The sequence below is a fragment of the Chenopodium album genome, chromosome 18 (genome assembly GCF_948465745.1).
Source record: "Chenopodium album chromosome 18, dcCheAlbu1.1, whole genome shotgun sequence".
NCBI classification, from domain to species: Eukaryota; Viridiplantae; Streptophyta; class Magnoliopsida; order Caryophyllales; family Amaranthaceae; genus Chenopodium; species Chenopodium album.
In genome coordinates, this window is record NC_137851.1 from 8761417 (window position 1) to 8775065 (window position 13649).

A 13649-nucleotide genomic window follows, 5' to 3' on the forward strand; every position below is an offset into this window, starting at 1 on the left:
CATATTAAGGTTTTCCTGTGCTATGTCCTATGTTACATTATTCATTATAATATCCAATACATATGTTTGATCAATGATCATTAACATCTTTTGCTCCGTATCTGTAACAATTAAAAAAGTTGATATTTTAAAGTGATGTACATATCAAAACAAATCAAACAAGTTTATAAATAATGAGCATGTAATTAAATATAATATCTACCAACCGGAATGGTACACACATGCATTATCACAAAAGGTGGAGCCAGGGATTTGGGTTGTTTACTATAGCCCTATTCCCTCCGTATCTAAATAATTGCATTATTATTATTACTATTATTATTATTATTATTATTATTATTAAGATAATTTTGTAATGGCCACACTAATTTGGTAGCCATTGTAATGTTTTGATCATGACCATTTATTTTCTAATGTTAAATCTTCACCATCTATTTCATTGACTAAGTTATAAATATTTTTTTACCATGAGAACTTCATTAATCTTTCCCTTTTCCTTTCCCCTTCCTTTTCATCATTTCTGAATCTAATTCTTTGATGCTCCTACGCATCTGATCTCTCTCTCTCTCTCGTTGTTGTTGTTGACATCTGATCTTTATCTCTTCAACCTCTGCTCCATATAAGAACAATGGTGGGTAAATTTCCACCTTAATTACATCAATTAATGACAAAATCTTTAGATGTTGTTAATGTTTATAGTAGCGGTTAAAAAAAATAAATAAATAAAATCATGGAATACATGTATTATCGAAATCGCTGATTGGGTTTTTGCTTAATCACTTTTGGGGAGATTGATTAGTGCATGCGTAACAAATCTGTGGGAGGGGTTTTTTTTTTTTTTTTTTGGAACAAATCTATGGAGGTTTTAATTGTTAATCATCATCGTGTGTGAATCGATAGTGAAAATTTTCTGTTCATAACTCCATTTTACAACAACAATATTGCAGTTTTCTTATTTAATTTTCTTTCTCTAAGTCAAATATATAAAAGAACGGCTGAGATTGCTTCTATAAAATTGAAGGGCTAGGATCACATATAATTACAATGGCTACAAATTTAGTGTAGCCATTGAATAGTCATCCATTATCATTATTATTATTATATTTTTTTTTGCCTCATCATACATATTATTATTATTATTATTATTATTATTATTATTATTATTATTATTATTATTATTATTATAATATCTCAAAAACAAAAGTCATACAACCTACAACAAATTAGTGGGAAGCCGAGATACAATCTAAGCCCCCACTCCTCTAGCTATTGCAAATCCTACCCTAGTGAAGATATGAGCTGCAGCACGAGCCCCAATGTCTTGTGTCGTCGAGAACCTCTGAATCCGCTTCAGTAACGCAACAACCTCTTTCTCTAATTCCCCAAGCGAAGAAAAGGAGAAGGGAATGAAACCATATCCAAACGCCTGACATCGAGCTTCATACTTAACCCGCTTCCGATGAGCTGCATCAGCCACAACCCGCCCAGGAATGAAGTCAGATAGCCCTGACTGTGTCAAAGGAGAAGACCCTGTCAAATCAACACAGACATCGCGACCACGATCCCATAAATAAAGTAACACATCCGCAGGTCTGAGGGCCTCGTCGTTCCCTCCAGCCAACCCAATGTCAACCTCTTTTCTCGCTGAAATCCCAGAACGATAGCAAATATCAACAAGGGTATCCCGAACAACATTATGTCGATGTTTAATACCCACAATACCAGCACAAGACACCGCGTGATCACCGAAAATATCTCCAGCAAAAACCCTCGAACAAGCAGAGCACAACGTCGAGATAGAGAACAATGGAACACCCAACCTATAGGACAACACACAACGATAAGTCTTGGCGTTCATCGTCTGACCCAACCCCGAAATAGGAACCGCCCGAAGCCAAGCAGAGGTGTGATCACCCTGCTGTGATTTCCATAATGCTGATTGTCGAGGAGTTAAAGAATAAGCAGAATCTGCAGAAGCGGTGAAATACATATCTGCCAATTTCTTCATGAGTTTAGGGGCAGCGACCTCACTAGGATTACTCAAAATGTCAGACTCCACTGTTCCATTAAACAGACTCAACGCAACCTCAAAGGCTCGTCCAAGACCAACAATGCCAGCATGCCGAAGAAGTTGTGTCTGCAACCCAGCAGACTGTAACCGAGAAGCAAGAAAAGCATAGTGATGAACATCACCAGCAGAATGAACACCAAGCCCTCCAAACGCAAATGGTAAGGTGGCAAGCCGCCACTGCCAATCACCAAACCCAGGCCCCGAAGCAGTAACAATACACTCCAAGGAAGATCGAAGAGCTCCATCAGAAGTGCGCTGAGCCACCTCAAAAGTACTAGGGGGACAAGTACGCAATGCAAAGTAGAGTTTTGAAACTCCAGTACATGCCCTAAGTAACAACAGCTCACACTGAGGATCATCGAGCATAGCGACCTTATCCATAAGGGCAATGGTCTTGGTCACCCTCTGCATCACAAGCTCACCACTAAAACTAGAATCGGAACTAGCGGGACCTCCAAGCAACCTAACACCACGCAAAGGCCGAGCAATATTAGGTGGAAAGACACCCACCAGCCTGCTTCGAGGGTCTTCTGTAGGCCAGAAAACTTCAGTTTTTTCCACATTAAGACATAACCCAGAACGAGGTCCTTCCTCCATAATCAACTGCAGAACTTGCCCCACCACCAAAGTGTCACCAATAATCGTGCCGTCATCTAAATACCAAGCCTGAAGACATACATCAAAAGTCTCTCTGATTTTACACACCAAGGGTTGTAAAACCAAAGAAAAAAGCAAAGGACCAATGGGATCACCCTGCTGCACCCCTTGAGATGACCATAAGGTTTGGTCCCCATAGTACAACCTGGCTGGATTAGAATAGCAGAATTCTACCCATCGCGAAATGCCCGGACAACTACGACGTACCTCACGTAACATGACCGAACGATCAACCAGATTGAAGGCATTTTGAAAATCCACCAACAACATAGATAGACCAACATCAGAACCACGGTCCTCAATCAACCGATTCACCGCATGAAGAATTGTCTCACCACCTGAAGAAACCCCAACACCAAATTGAAGGCCATCAAAGTAACTCCCTAAAGACTGACCAACCATAACAGCACCCACCTTCGAAACGAGACGCCGCCAAACCGTACCCACAGCAATAGGTTGGATACCACCACCAGGCTTGACAAGTGGCGTAAGAGGAGCACTAGCAATGTACTCTCCTAATTCCATAGGACATCTTCCAGCTAGAAAGAGATTAACCACCCCGGTAATAGAGTCAACCAACTCATCTGAGACTGCCACAGCTGCACCACTCAAGCAATCCATAAGATGTTGAGCACGCAAACCATCCCTACCACATGATGTGCCACGAGGGAAACTCCTAATCCGATCCAAAACAACAGCAGAAGTTGTAACAAGATGAAGGTGATCAATAGGTATATCAGGCAAGGATGGAGCTGGAGATGAAGGGTGCTTTGACTGTAAATCTGCAAGAGTGGCGTCATTATAAGGAGCAACGCCTGAAGAAGAAAGAACCCGAACTGCAGCAGTGTAATGGCCATCGCAAATCTTCCTACTACACTGCTTAATATTACGCTCTTTCAAATCAATGTCCTCATCATCAACCATCGACAAAGTAGGAGAATCCTCTGCCAAAATTTCCCTCACAAGCTTCAAATTACCACCCGCTACACTCCAAGAACAAATAGCACGGGAAATACTCTCTTCTTTATGCCGACGTCTTACCGAAGACCGAGACTCACGACTACTCCGCGGGCGAAATATTTTAAGGATGCAAAGAGGTAACACCAACAAAGAGACCCAATTAGAAATGTCATCAGGCTTAGAGATCACCTTATCAAGTGCACCTTTCAAAACCCGAGAAAACCCCAAACGACACTTGGGAGGGATAGACTTAACAGAGCGAAACCCCTTAGAGAATAAATAATCAAGGAGAGCCACATCAAAACCACCATTATGATCTCGCACCAATCCATCCATACGATTAACTCGAGCAGGAGAAGAAGGAGATTGCGGCTTGGTGAAATTATGAAGCACAAAACGAACAATACCATCTCCTTCATCAGGAGGTGACACATCCTCATCCCTACCATGACGGCACTTAATACGTACCGTGTGCGTTTTAAAGCAAACTCCACATAACCAAATCCCCATACGCCTAAAAGTAACTTCTGTCTCATTATAAACAGCCAAATTAGAAGTAAGAGAATGTCGGGTGATATCTCGCGCACCGATACAACAATGACGATCACTAAGATGTCTGATTAGAGAACGTCGAGTAAGGCCATTTCCACTCCCATCTTGACAACCACTAAGACCCACAAAGGGACAATGAAACTTCACAACGGCAGCCGACATAGATGACTTGCACCACCCAAAACTGAAATACGCCCAAAAGAGCACCAGAAATTGCCGTAAAACAACACCCAAAACTGCACCCAAGAGCTGCCGAAACTGGACAAGAAACTGCACCAGAAACTGCTGCAAAAACAGCACCCAAAACTGCTCCAAAACAGCCCCCAATATCGAAAAATCACTGGAAATATTGATCACCGAAACCCAAAATAGAAACCAACGAAGAACCTCCGCTGAACCACTGCAGAAACACGCCCAAAATACCACTGAACCGACTGCAGAATCCGCCTGAAATGCGCCAGAAAATCCGCCAGAAATGCACCAAAAAACAACCCAAAAACCTTCTCGAAACTGATAAAAAAAACGGCTGCCAAACTGCCCAAAAACTGACCAGAAAACAGCAAGTAAAATGCCTGAAACACACCAGAAAACGCACCAGAAAACAACCCAAAAACCTTCCCGAAACTGATCAAAAAACGGCTGCCAAACTACCCAAAAACCGACCAGAAAACTGACCAGAAAACAGCAAGTAAACACGCCGGAAACACACCCAACACACCCAATTTTCGCCTGAAAATCGCCTGAAATTGCACCCAAAAACACCCCAAAATTGCCCACAAACTGCCAGAACAAACCGGAAAACAGACCTGATTAGAAAGCCGCTTTATGACGATCACCATAAACCAAAAAAAAGAACCCGACGCTGCACCAAAAATACACCAGAAAATTCGCCTGAAAACCGCCTGGAAACTGCCTGAATTACGCCCTAAAACAGCACCAAATTGAACGAGGAAACCACTGCACCTGAAAATAGAGTCGTTGCTGCCCCTATATATGCCGGACCACCGCTGCAGAAGCCGCCGATGAACCTGCCGGAAAACTAACGTGGAACCTGCCGGATTATTGACGAGAAACCTGATCGCCCCATAATCGCCCCCTTATTATTATTATTATTATTATTATTATTATTATTATTTTACATTTGCATTTTTTTTAATTTTTATTGGTGCAAATTTGCATTTTTTTTTGGAACTTTTTGTCAAAAACTACCTTTTAAAAGCAATTTTTTGTGAGAAACTATCTAATAAAAAAATGTCGTAAGAAACCACCTATTAAAATAAAAATGTTGTAAGAAACTACCTATTAATGCAATTAATGTTGTAAAAAAACTATTATTGGTCGAATTTTCATCTTTGACTAATTTCTCCAGCATTAACCATGCTCGACCGGTCACATGAAAGGTGGCATTGTTGGTGGGGCATGGAAAAATAAAGGTTTTAAAAGTTTACGTGATTGGCAAGTAGGTGGTCAATGCCGGAAAAATTAGTCAACGATGAAAATCTGGTGAAAAGGTAGTCTTTTACAACATTCTCATTTTAATAGGTAGTTTCTTACAACATTTTTTTTTATTTGGTAGTTTCTCACAAAAAATGGCTTTTAATAGGTAGTTTTTGACAAAAAACCTTTTTATTATTATTATTATTATTATTATTATTTTTTTTTTTTTTTTTTTTTTTTTTTTTACCAATACTTATAAATGTTAAGTGAACCCTTCTTCTTTTTTTCTTTAACTTTTTCTTTTTCCTTCTTTTTTTTTGGAAACAAGTGAACCCTTCATACATACATACATACATACATATATATATATATATATATATATATATATGTGAAGTATATTTTTTTTCGAGTTCTAGTATACATATTTGCATGCCTTTTCTCAATTTTGTATTTGGTGATGATGCGTGCAGATGGTAGAATTTTTACTAGGGAAAGGTGACAAGATAGATAAAAATGCTATGAACAATAAACACAAAACAATAAAGGATATTTTCGAGCTAACTAAAATTAGCGAGGATTCCAAGGATAAACAAATAGACGATTTACTTGAAAAGAAACATGCATTACGTGCTAAAAAGGTGCTGAAGCGCAGCGAGGACGAAAAATGGTTGGAGGAGCAGAACACAGCTTTAATGGTTGTTGCATCTTGTATTGCAACCTTGTCTTTCCAAGTCGGAATCAATCCACCTGGAGGCGTTTGGCAAGATGATAATAAGGGTCATGAGGCAGGCACATCGATAATGTCTTACGATACAGGTAAAGATTCATACAATCTAGTACAAGTTAGCAACACAATTGGACTCATGTCATCGTTAAGTGTCATCCTTCTCCTTATTAGCGGCCTTCCTTGCAAGCGATACTTTGTGTTCGTCTTGAGGGTTACATTGTGGATTGCTGTAACCGCGAGTGCAACAACTTACTTGTACACGATAGGGTTTCTCACAAATGATATTTTCGACAAAACAGGCTTACTCGAAGATGCTTTAGACTATTCTGTTGAAATTTGGCTATGGTTAATGCTAATTATACTATTTGGACATGGGTTGCGCTTAATTTGGAAGGCAATTGGTCATAAAAATAGGATGAAGATTAGAGGAGTTCTGCGATACTATCCAAATATTAATATTGTGTAGATTATCAATCACTTAATTACTACAATACCTAGCTTATGTATTTCCCATTGACAATAAAATGTACTTTTCATGTTATCACCTTATTATTTATGAATACCGTCTTCTATTTATGTAAATCCATATTGTGATCATATATAAAATAAAGCAAACTAGTAGATTTGCGGGTTTAGTGCAGCCCAAATTTCATTAAAGCCCAATTAACCATGTCTCAAAATATAAAGGATTCAAATCTTGTACGGAGTATAACGGATTCGGATCTACAAGATCGATTATCCCTTGCCATCTCTTCTCTACTTCCAACATTCCAACATTTTACAATGATAGATCATCCTTATACTTTCTTTATCCGAACTACTACATTTTTTTTTTACAAGTACTACATTTATGTTACGAAGGATGAAGTAATGTAATACTCTTGTTATATGAGGGATTCACACATCTCAATATACATTCAAAATTATATGTATGTCTTTAATTTAATTATACAAGAGTAAAAATAATTTTTAAAATGATATTATGAATACGTATCGTGATGAATTCCCAATACAGTACACATTCAAAATTATATGTATGACTTTATTTTTGCATGTTTGAAGGCAAATACTTTAGCTTTTTCAAGCCGGCATTACCTTGTAAGGAAGTTGTATTCAAGTTTAAAATATTTATGTACTTTATGAAACATTGGAGCTGGTAGTGCACTCTTAGTAGCTGAACGAACTTATACAGTCGTTTGTACTCCTTATTCGGTTTATATCAAGTTCATGTCCAAAAAAAAAAACCCACACTAGCTAATACGTGCATCATGTAACATATGAAGTAGTTAATCTGTTTTCTTGAGTTCTACTTAATTACATGTTCCTTATTTTTACTGAAATTTTTATATTAGTCGTGTGAAATAGGGGTAACGCATGCAATGTTTTAATTATTATTTAGTCTATGCTTGACTTATTTTTGTCAATTACAAAATATATATTTTTATTTTTGGTATATAATAGTATCATCAACAATTTTTTTTTTATTTATCTAATTTTTAGTTTCATTTATGTAATTTTTATATTTATTTTATAATTTTTTATGTTGAATTAAAATTTTCAAACATTATATTTGCATTGTAGATATTAAAAGACTAATTGTCTTCATATTATAATATAAAAAAAATGAACTAATCATATTTTTTTATTATTAAAATTCTATGGTGTGTAGTTTTACTCATTTAATGTAGTAAATGTCATTTAATATAGTAAATGTTAAAAAGTTATAAGAAGTTATCATAATAGCAATAAAATAAAATGCGAGTAGATAGTAAACAGATGAAAATAAAAAGTGATTAAAATCTAGAAAAACACTAATATGTTAAAGTGCACATGTCATGTAACCATTGCACCACTTTAATGATGCAATATAATTATTTAAGAGTTACAATATATATACTTTATACATCATATATCACACTTTCCCTTTTTTTTTTTTTTTTTTTAAAAAAAAAAAAAAACTATGCATAATTAAGTTTGCACAATTATCAAAACACAATTTTAAATCAATATTTTTAATTATATATTATAAAAAAGTTATAAACTTTTCTAAAAAATTATTGATAGACACAGTGACCATTCCAACAGTATATTACAGATAACATTTACGTTATATTACTTCAAAAAGTTGGTGCGCAAAGCTTATTATTATAATATTATAATTATGTAGGGCAAGGTTATGAATCCAATTCATTGAGTGAGATTAAATTTTACATGTTTACTTTCTCTCACTTTACTAATCGAATTTTCTTTACTTAATCTTACCTTGTCTTCATTACATTTTCTTTTTGTGTATTCACATGTTGTCCCGTCCTTCAATTCCAGCCTTTTAGACTTTTAGTCATACATCACATGAGATGCTTGGCAAGTGATCAAGCAATCATACATCAGCATTCAATGGGCGCGCTACTTCAAAACCAAAAAAAAAAAAAAAAAAAAAAAGGGGGATAATTTGTCTGCCCTTTGTCCGTTTAATTCTAAGTGTGTTAGTTTGATGATTGGCATTAAGTTCTAGGAAGTTGAGTTGAATAAAGTAAAACATCATGTAAATGGGATTTGTTAGTAATTAAGTATTACCTCCGATTTTTTTTAGTTGCAATTTTGAGATATTATTTGAGAGATATAAAATATTCCAAAGCTGCAACTAAAAAAAATCGGAAGTAGTATTTAAAAATGAGAACGTGAAATTATAACTTCCCGGTTTTTATTTATTTATTTATTTTTACGCATCACTTTCACTTACATGAAATTTTAAGAAAGTTAATTTGCTCTAAAATTATACTCCCTTTTTTTCTAAATTGCAACACTTTGACCCGCATTGAGTTTTATGCATATGACTTAATTTATAATAATAATAATAATAATAATAATTATGGGTGAAAAAGTTAATAATGTTATAATAAGGGATGTGTGAGAAGTTAAATATTTTTTTTAAAAAAAGAGTGTAAATGGGCCGGGGTATAAGTGAGGTGAAGAATAAGGAGACCACGAAAGTGATAGCATGTGATAAGAGAATAGTTGTTTTTGTCACTTGAATAGAGACTATGAAAGAGAGAGAAAAAAGATAAAATCTTTTGAATTGGGTTTAAAGAAATAATAAAATACGATATAAGTAAAGTTTTTAAAAATAAAAGTGATGTTTTTAGAAAATTAAAATGGCCAAATAAAGAAAGTGATGCATTTTTTTAAAAAAATATAGGGGATATAAAGTAAGGAATGTTAGAGAGGAGAAATAATATAAAAGTAGGTATGGTATGGTGACTGTGAGGAGAGAGAGAACATAAAATATAAAAGAAAATGAAAAAAACAAGGAATGATGCATTAGTAAAACCGTCGATTTAGGTAATGGTGCATTGTAAATCAAACAAAGGGTGTGAATTTCTATGGCTACAATAAATTGCAAGACCATTTTTTTCAACACAAAGTCGACTTATATGTGGCTAGCCATATGGCGTGACCACTTCACATAATCGCATGTGAGTCAATTAATTAAGTAGTAGGGGGTTACGGTGATGAGCAAATGGGATTACCTTAACATATATAGGTTACTTAAATGAGAAAAAAGGGGTTACTCTCTTAATAAGTGGAATTATTATTTCGTTTTTTAAAACAAAAAAATAGGGTTACTCGAATGAACAAATGGGGTTACTTATTTCTAAATTACTTGATTTTACTCGTATAATGAAGTTGAGTTACTTTTATGGAGATCATGGAGTTACTCATATGAAAAATTAAGGCTACTCAAACATATAAATGATGATTACTCTTATAAACTAATGTAGCCACCCTGTGTGGCTAGCCACATACAAGACTTACCCTTTTTTGAAAAGACATATATTTGGGAGATATTCCACCGTGCAAGGTTCCAACTAAGTTTTAATGAAGAAATACCTTCATTTGATTCAATTGGTTATGATGTTGTTAATTTAAAGTTGAACAATTTTGGAGATTTCATATAACTTTTTAAATTTTTATTAATAAATTAAATATACTTTTATCAAAATATTATTACCTAACTTATATGAATTTTTATTTCATATACGTATCTATTTAAAATATAAAAAAAAGGAACTATGGCTCGGTGAGTTTGCATATAATTGCTAAAGCTGCAACATATTGTATTCAATAATTAACTTCAACTCTTCAAGGTAAATATGAAATGAGAATATGAGATGATAATAATAAATTCTGCAATTGTTACAGATTGACAAAAGTGTGGTAGGTTACAATTGGGATTACTCCGTACTTATTTTATTCCTTAAGTGTAGTGTTACAAAGTTTCTCATTCTTTCCTTAACTAGCTTATTATATTGGTTGTCACCTTTATCCTTTTTGAACTGATATATTATACCATACTCTTCCCTAATAACCACCTTTTGAGATACTATATATAAATTGCCTACAAGTATGTATTCATTAAACATTTAAACCCATTAATGTTATTTGTTTTAATATCAACTTTCGAATTTTTTTTTTCTTAAGAAAACCACGCATTTCAAAATGGAAAAACATACTGAAATAACCCATCAAACACCTGCTACAACCCTATATGAAGCCGCACTTGAGAATAACTTCAGATCCTTGGATGAGTTGCTGGTAAAAGATCGATTTATTCTCGATCGATGCATCATTGAAAAATCATGTACCGTCATGCAATCTCCATTACATGTAGCTGTCAAAATGGGGCACTTCAAATTCGTAGATAAAATTCTAAGTGAAAAGCCGGAGATGGCTGAGGTGGTTGATCAAATAAAAAGATCAACACCACTACACATTGCTGCTGCAACAAACGCCCCGTTAAATATTGTCAACAAGCTGCTCGAAGTGAAGCCGAACATGTGTTTCGTGCACGATCAAGATGGAATGACGCCCCTTCATGTCGCGGCTGTAAATGGTAACACTCAAGTGCTTAAACACCTTCTCAAAACGAAGCGTCAGGCTGCTTTGGAACGAACTACGAAAGGTGAAACTATTTTACATTTGTGCGTCAAAAATTGCAAGGGAGACACCTTGGAAGCATTGGTTAAGGATACATATGATCTTGAGTTACTTAACTCCGGGGATAATGATGGCAACACTGTCTTGCACCTTGCTGTGGCTTACAAAGAGTATAAGGTAACATGAAATCTAGCTAACACTTCAATTCTCTTCAAATTTTTTAGTATCAATGTTTATTTATTGGCTGTTTTTTACCTATTTACAATTGAATTTTAAAAGTTAGAAAATGGTATATAATTTATATATCTTTGAATAGTGGTTTATAATTAATTTTGAAATTAAAAGATTAAACAAAATCAGTTAATAAAGAATTAGTATAATGATATAGCCATTTTAATAATGACTAACTTATTAAAGTCATCCTTACTTTGTTATTAATAATACTATCATGAATATACTCGATTCACAAGTAGTCCATCCTTTAGTTTTATCAAGAAAGCTTTACTAATTTGTTTTACTTTGTATTTTATGGGCAAAATTAGTGTTAACAGTCAACACTATGAACTATAGCTTGTGTACCTAGCACCTTGAACTTTGACAACTAGTCACTGGTAGTCAGGTACACCATCTACTATATTGAGGTGCAACACGTGTCATTAATGATTCAATGTCTAAAAATACCCTATTATGAGACACGCTGCACCCCAATCAATAGCTGGTGGTGTGCCAGCAACTTGTCAAAAAAGAAAGCTATAGTTTAGGTTGTTGAGGTCTTTTTTTTATTATTATTTTTAAAAAAAAAAAATTATTGTCTTTTTATGCTGCCTACCTGCAATATGTTTGTTTTAATTATGTGCATTCTATCTACATTTTATACTATGTATAATACATAGCTTTGATCATTAATTTCTTTGGCTCAGTTTAATAGTAGTAACAATTATGAAAAATTTAGTTTTTAAAGAAAAAAGAAAAAATATACATACGTAGTTATGTACAAATATTTATCAAGAAGATCATACATGATGGCCATGTTTTTGATGTTTATAAATAATTGGGATAAAAAACAACGAATTTGAAATAAATCTATTAGCATATATTGTTAGAGATTGTTAATATACATTTTCAAATATTGATATGAAATTAAATAGGATCAAGTACCATACTAATCAACAATAAGCAAACCCTTGCATGTTTGCATTCCTTAGCTTCTCTAAAATTTGTATTTGGTGACGATGCAGATGTTAAAGTTTTTACTAGATGAAGGTGATGACAAGATAGATAAAAACGCTTTGAACAAGAAAAACAGGACGATTAAGGATATTTTCGAACTAACAAAAACTGTGAAGGATTCTGAGGCTAAAAAAGCTAATGAGAACCCATTAACACAATGTTTGTCTGCAATAGTAGGGTGGAAGAGGGAAGTTGAAGAGGATAAATCAACAGAAATTAATACAGATGACAATATTCATAAATTACTTAAAGAGAAACATGCATTACGAGCAAAAAAGGTGCTGAAGCGCAACGAGGACGAAAAATGGTTGGAGGAGCAGAACACAGCTCTAATGGTTGTTGCATCTTGTATCGCGACCTTGTCTTTCCAAGTCGGAATTAATCCACCCGGAAGCGTTTGGACGGATAATGAAAAAGGTCATGTGGCAGGTACGTCCATAATGTCATATGATACCGATAAAGATTCATACAATCTAGTACAAGTTAGCAACACTATTGGACTTATGTCATCGCTAAGTGTCATCCTTCTCCTTATTAGCGGCCTTCCTTGCAAGCGACATTTTGTGTTCATTTTGAGGGTTACTTTGTGGATTGCTGTGACTGCGAGTGCAGTAACTTACTTTTACACGATAGGGTACATCACAAATGAGCTTGGGGACAAAGCTGCCTTAGTCGATGCTATGGAATATTCCGTCGAGGTTTGGCTATGGCTCATGATGGTGATACTCTTTGGACATGGTTTGCGCTTCATATGGAATATAATGGGTCATAGGAGGAGGGACAATATCAAAAAAGCTTTGGGAAAGGAAATATGGAATCAGTATTGTTGATCATCACTTACGATATTAAAATACCCTGCTTAATTATTGATCATCGCATTAACAATAAAATGTACCATCCTGTGCTTTTTAATTAAGATTTTACGTATGTATAGTTTAATGTGTATGTACGGAACATCGTATGTATGGATCAGTGTATGTACGGATCAGCGTATGTACGAATCAGCGTGTGTACTATTTGATTTGTGAAGGTTTAATATTTATCGTTCTTCTTGTACAAGGACAAATATTTCTTATAATG

At 34.9% G+C, this 13649-nt stretch overlaps 2 protein-coding genes across 2 annotated transcripts; both read left to right on the forward strand.

Annotated features, from left to right (window-relative positions):
- The first annotated feature begins 6147 nt into the window (after positions 1-6147).
- On the forward strand, positions 6148-6870 carry LOC145591737 (uncharacterized). The gene has a single exon (XM_081648241.1). It carries the CDS (start codon positions 6148-6150, stop codon positions 6868-6870), a length of 723 nt encoding a protein of 240 aa, XP_081504367.1.
- Positions 6871-10851: 3981 nt separating this feature from the next.
- On the forward strand, positions 10852-13649 carry LOC145592993 (uncharacterized). The gene is made up of 2 exons (XM_081649508.1): positions 10852-11516; positions 12578-13649. Exons 1-2 carry the CDS (start codon positions 10902-10904, stop codon positions 13397-13399), a joined length of 1437 nt encoding a protein of 478 aa, XP_081505634.1. The 5' UTR covers positions 10852-10901; the 3' UTR covers positions 13400-13649.

Coding starts and splice junctions, on each gene's coding strand:
- LOC145592993 (XM_081649508.1), top strand. CDS start 10,902: ATGGAAAAACATACTGAAATAACCCATCAAACACCTGCTACAACCCTA. Junction 11,517..12,577: donor TGGCTTACAAAGAGTATAAG/GTAACATGAAAT, acceptor GTGACGATGCAG/ATGTTAAAGTTTTTACTAGA.
- LOC145591737 (XM_081648241.1), top strand. CDS start 6,148: ATGGTAGAATTTTTACTAGGGAAAGGTGACAAGATAGATAAAAATGCT.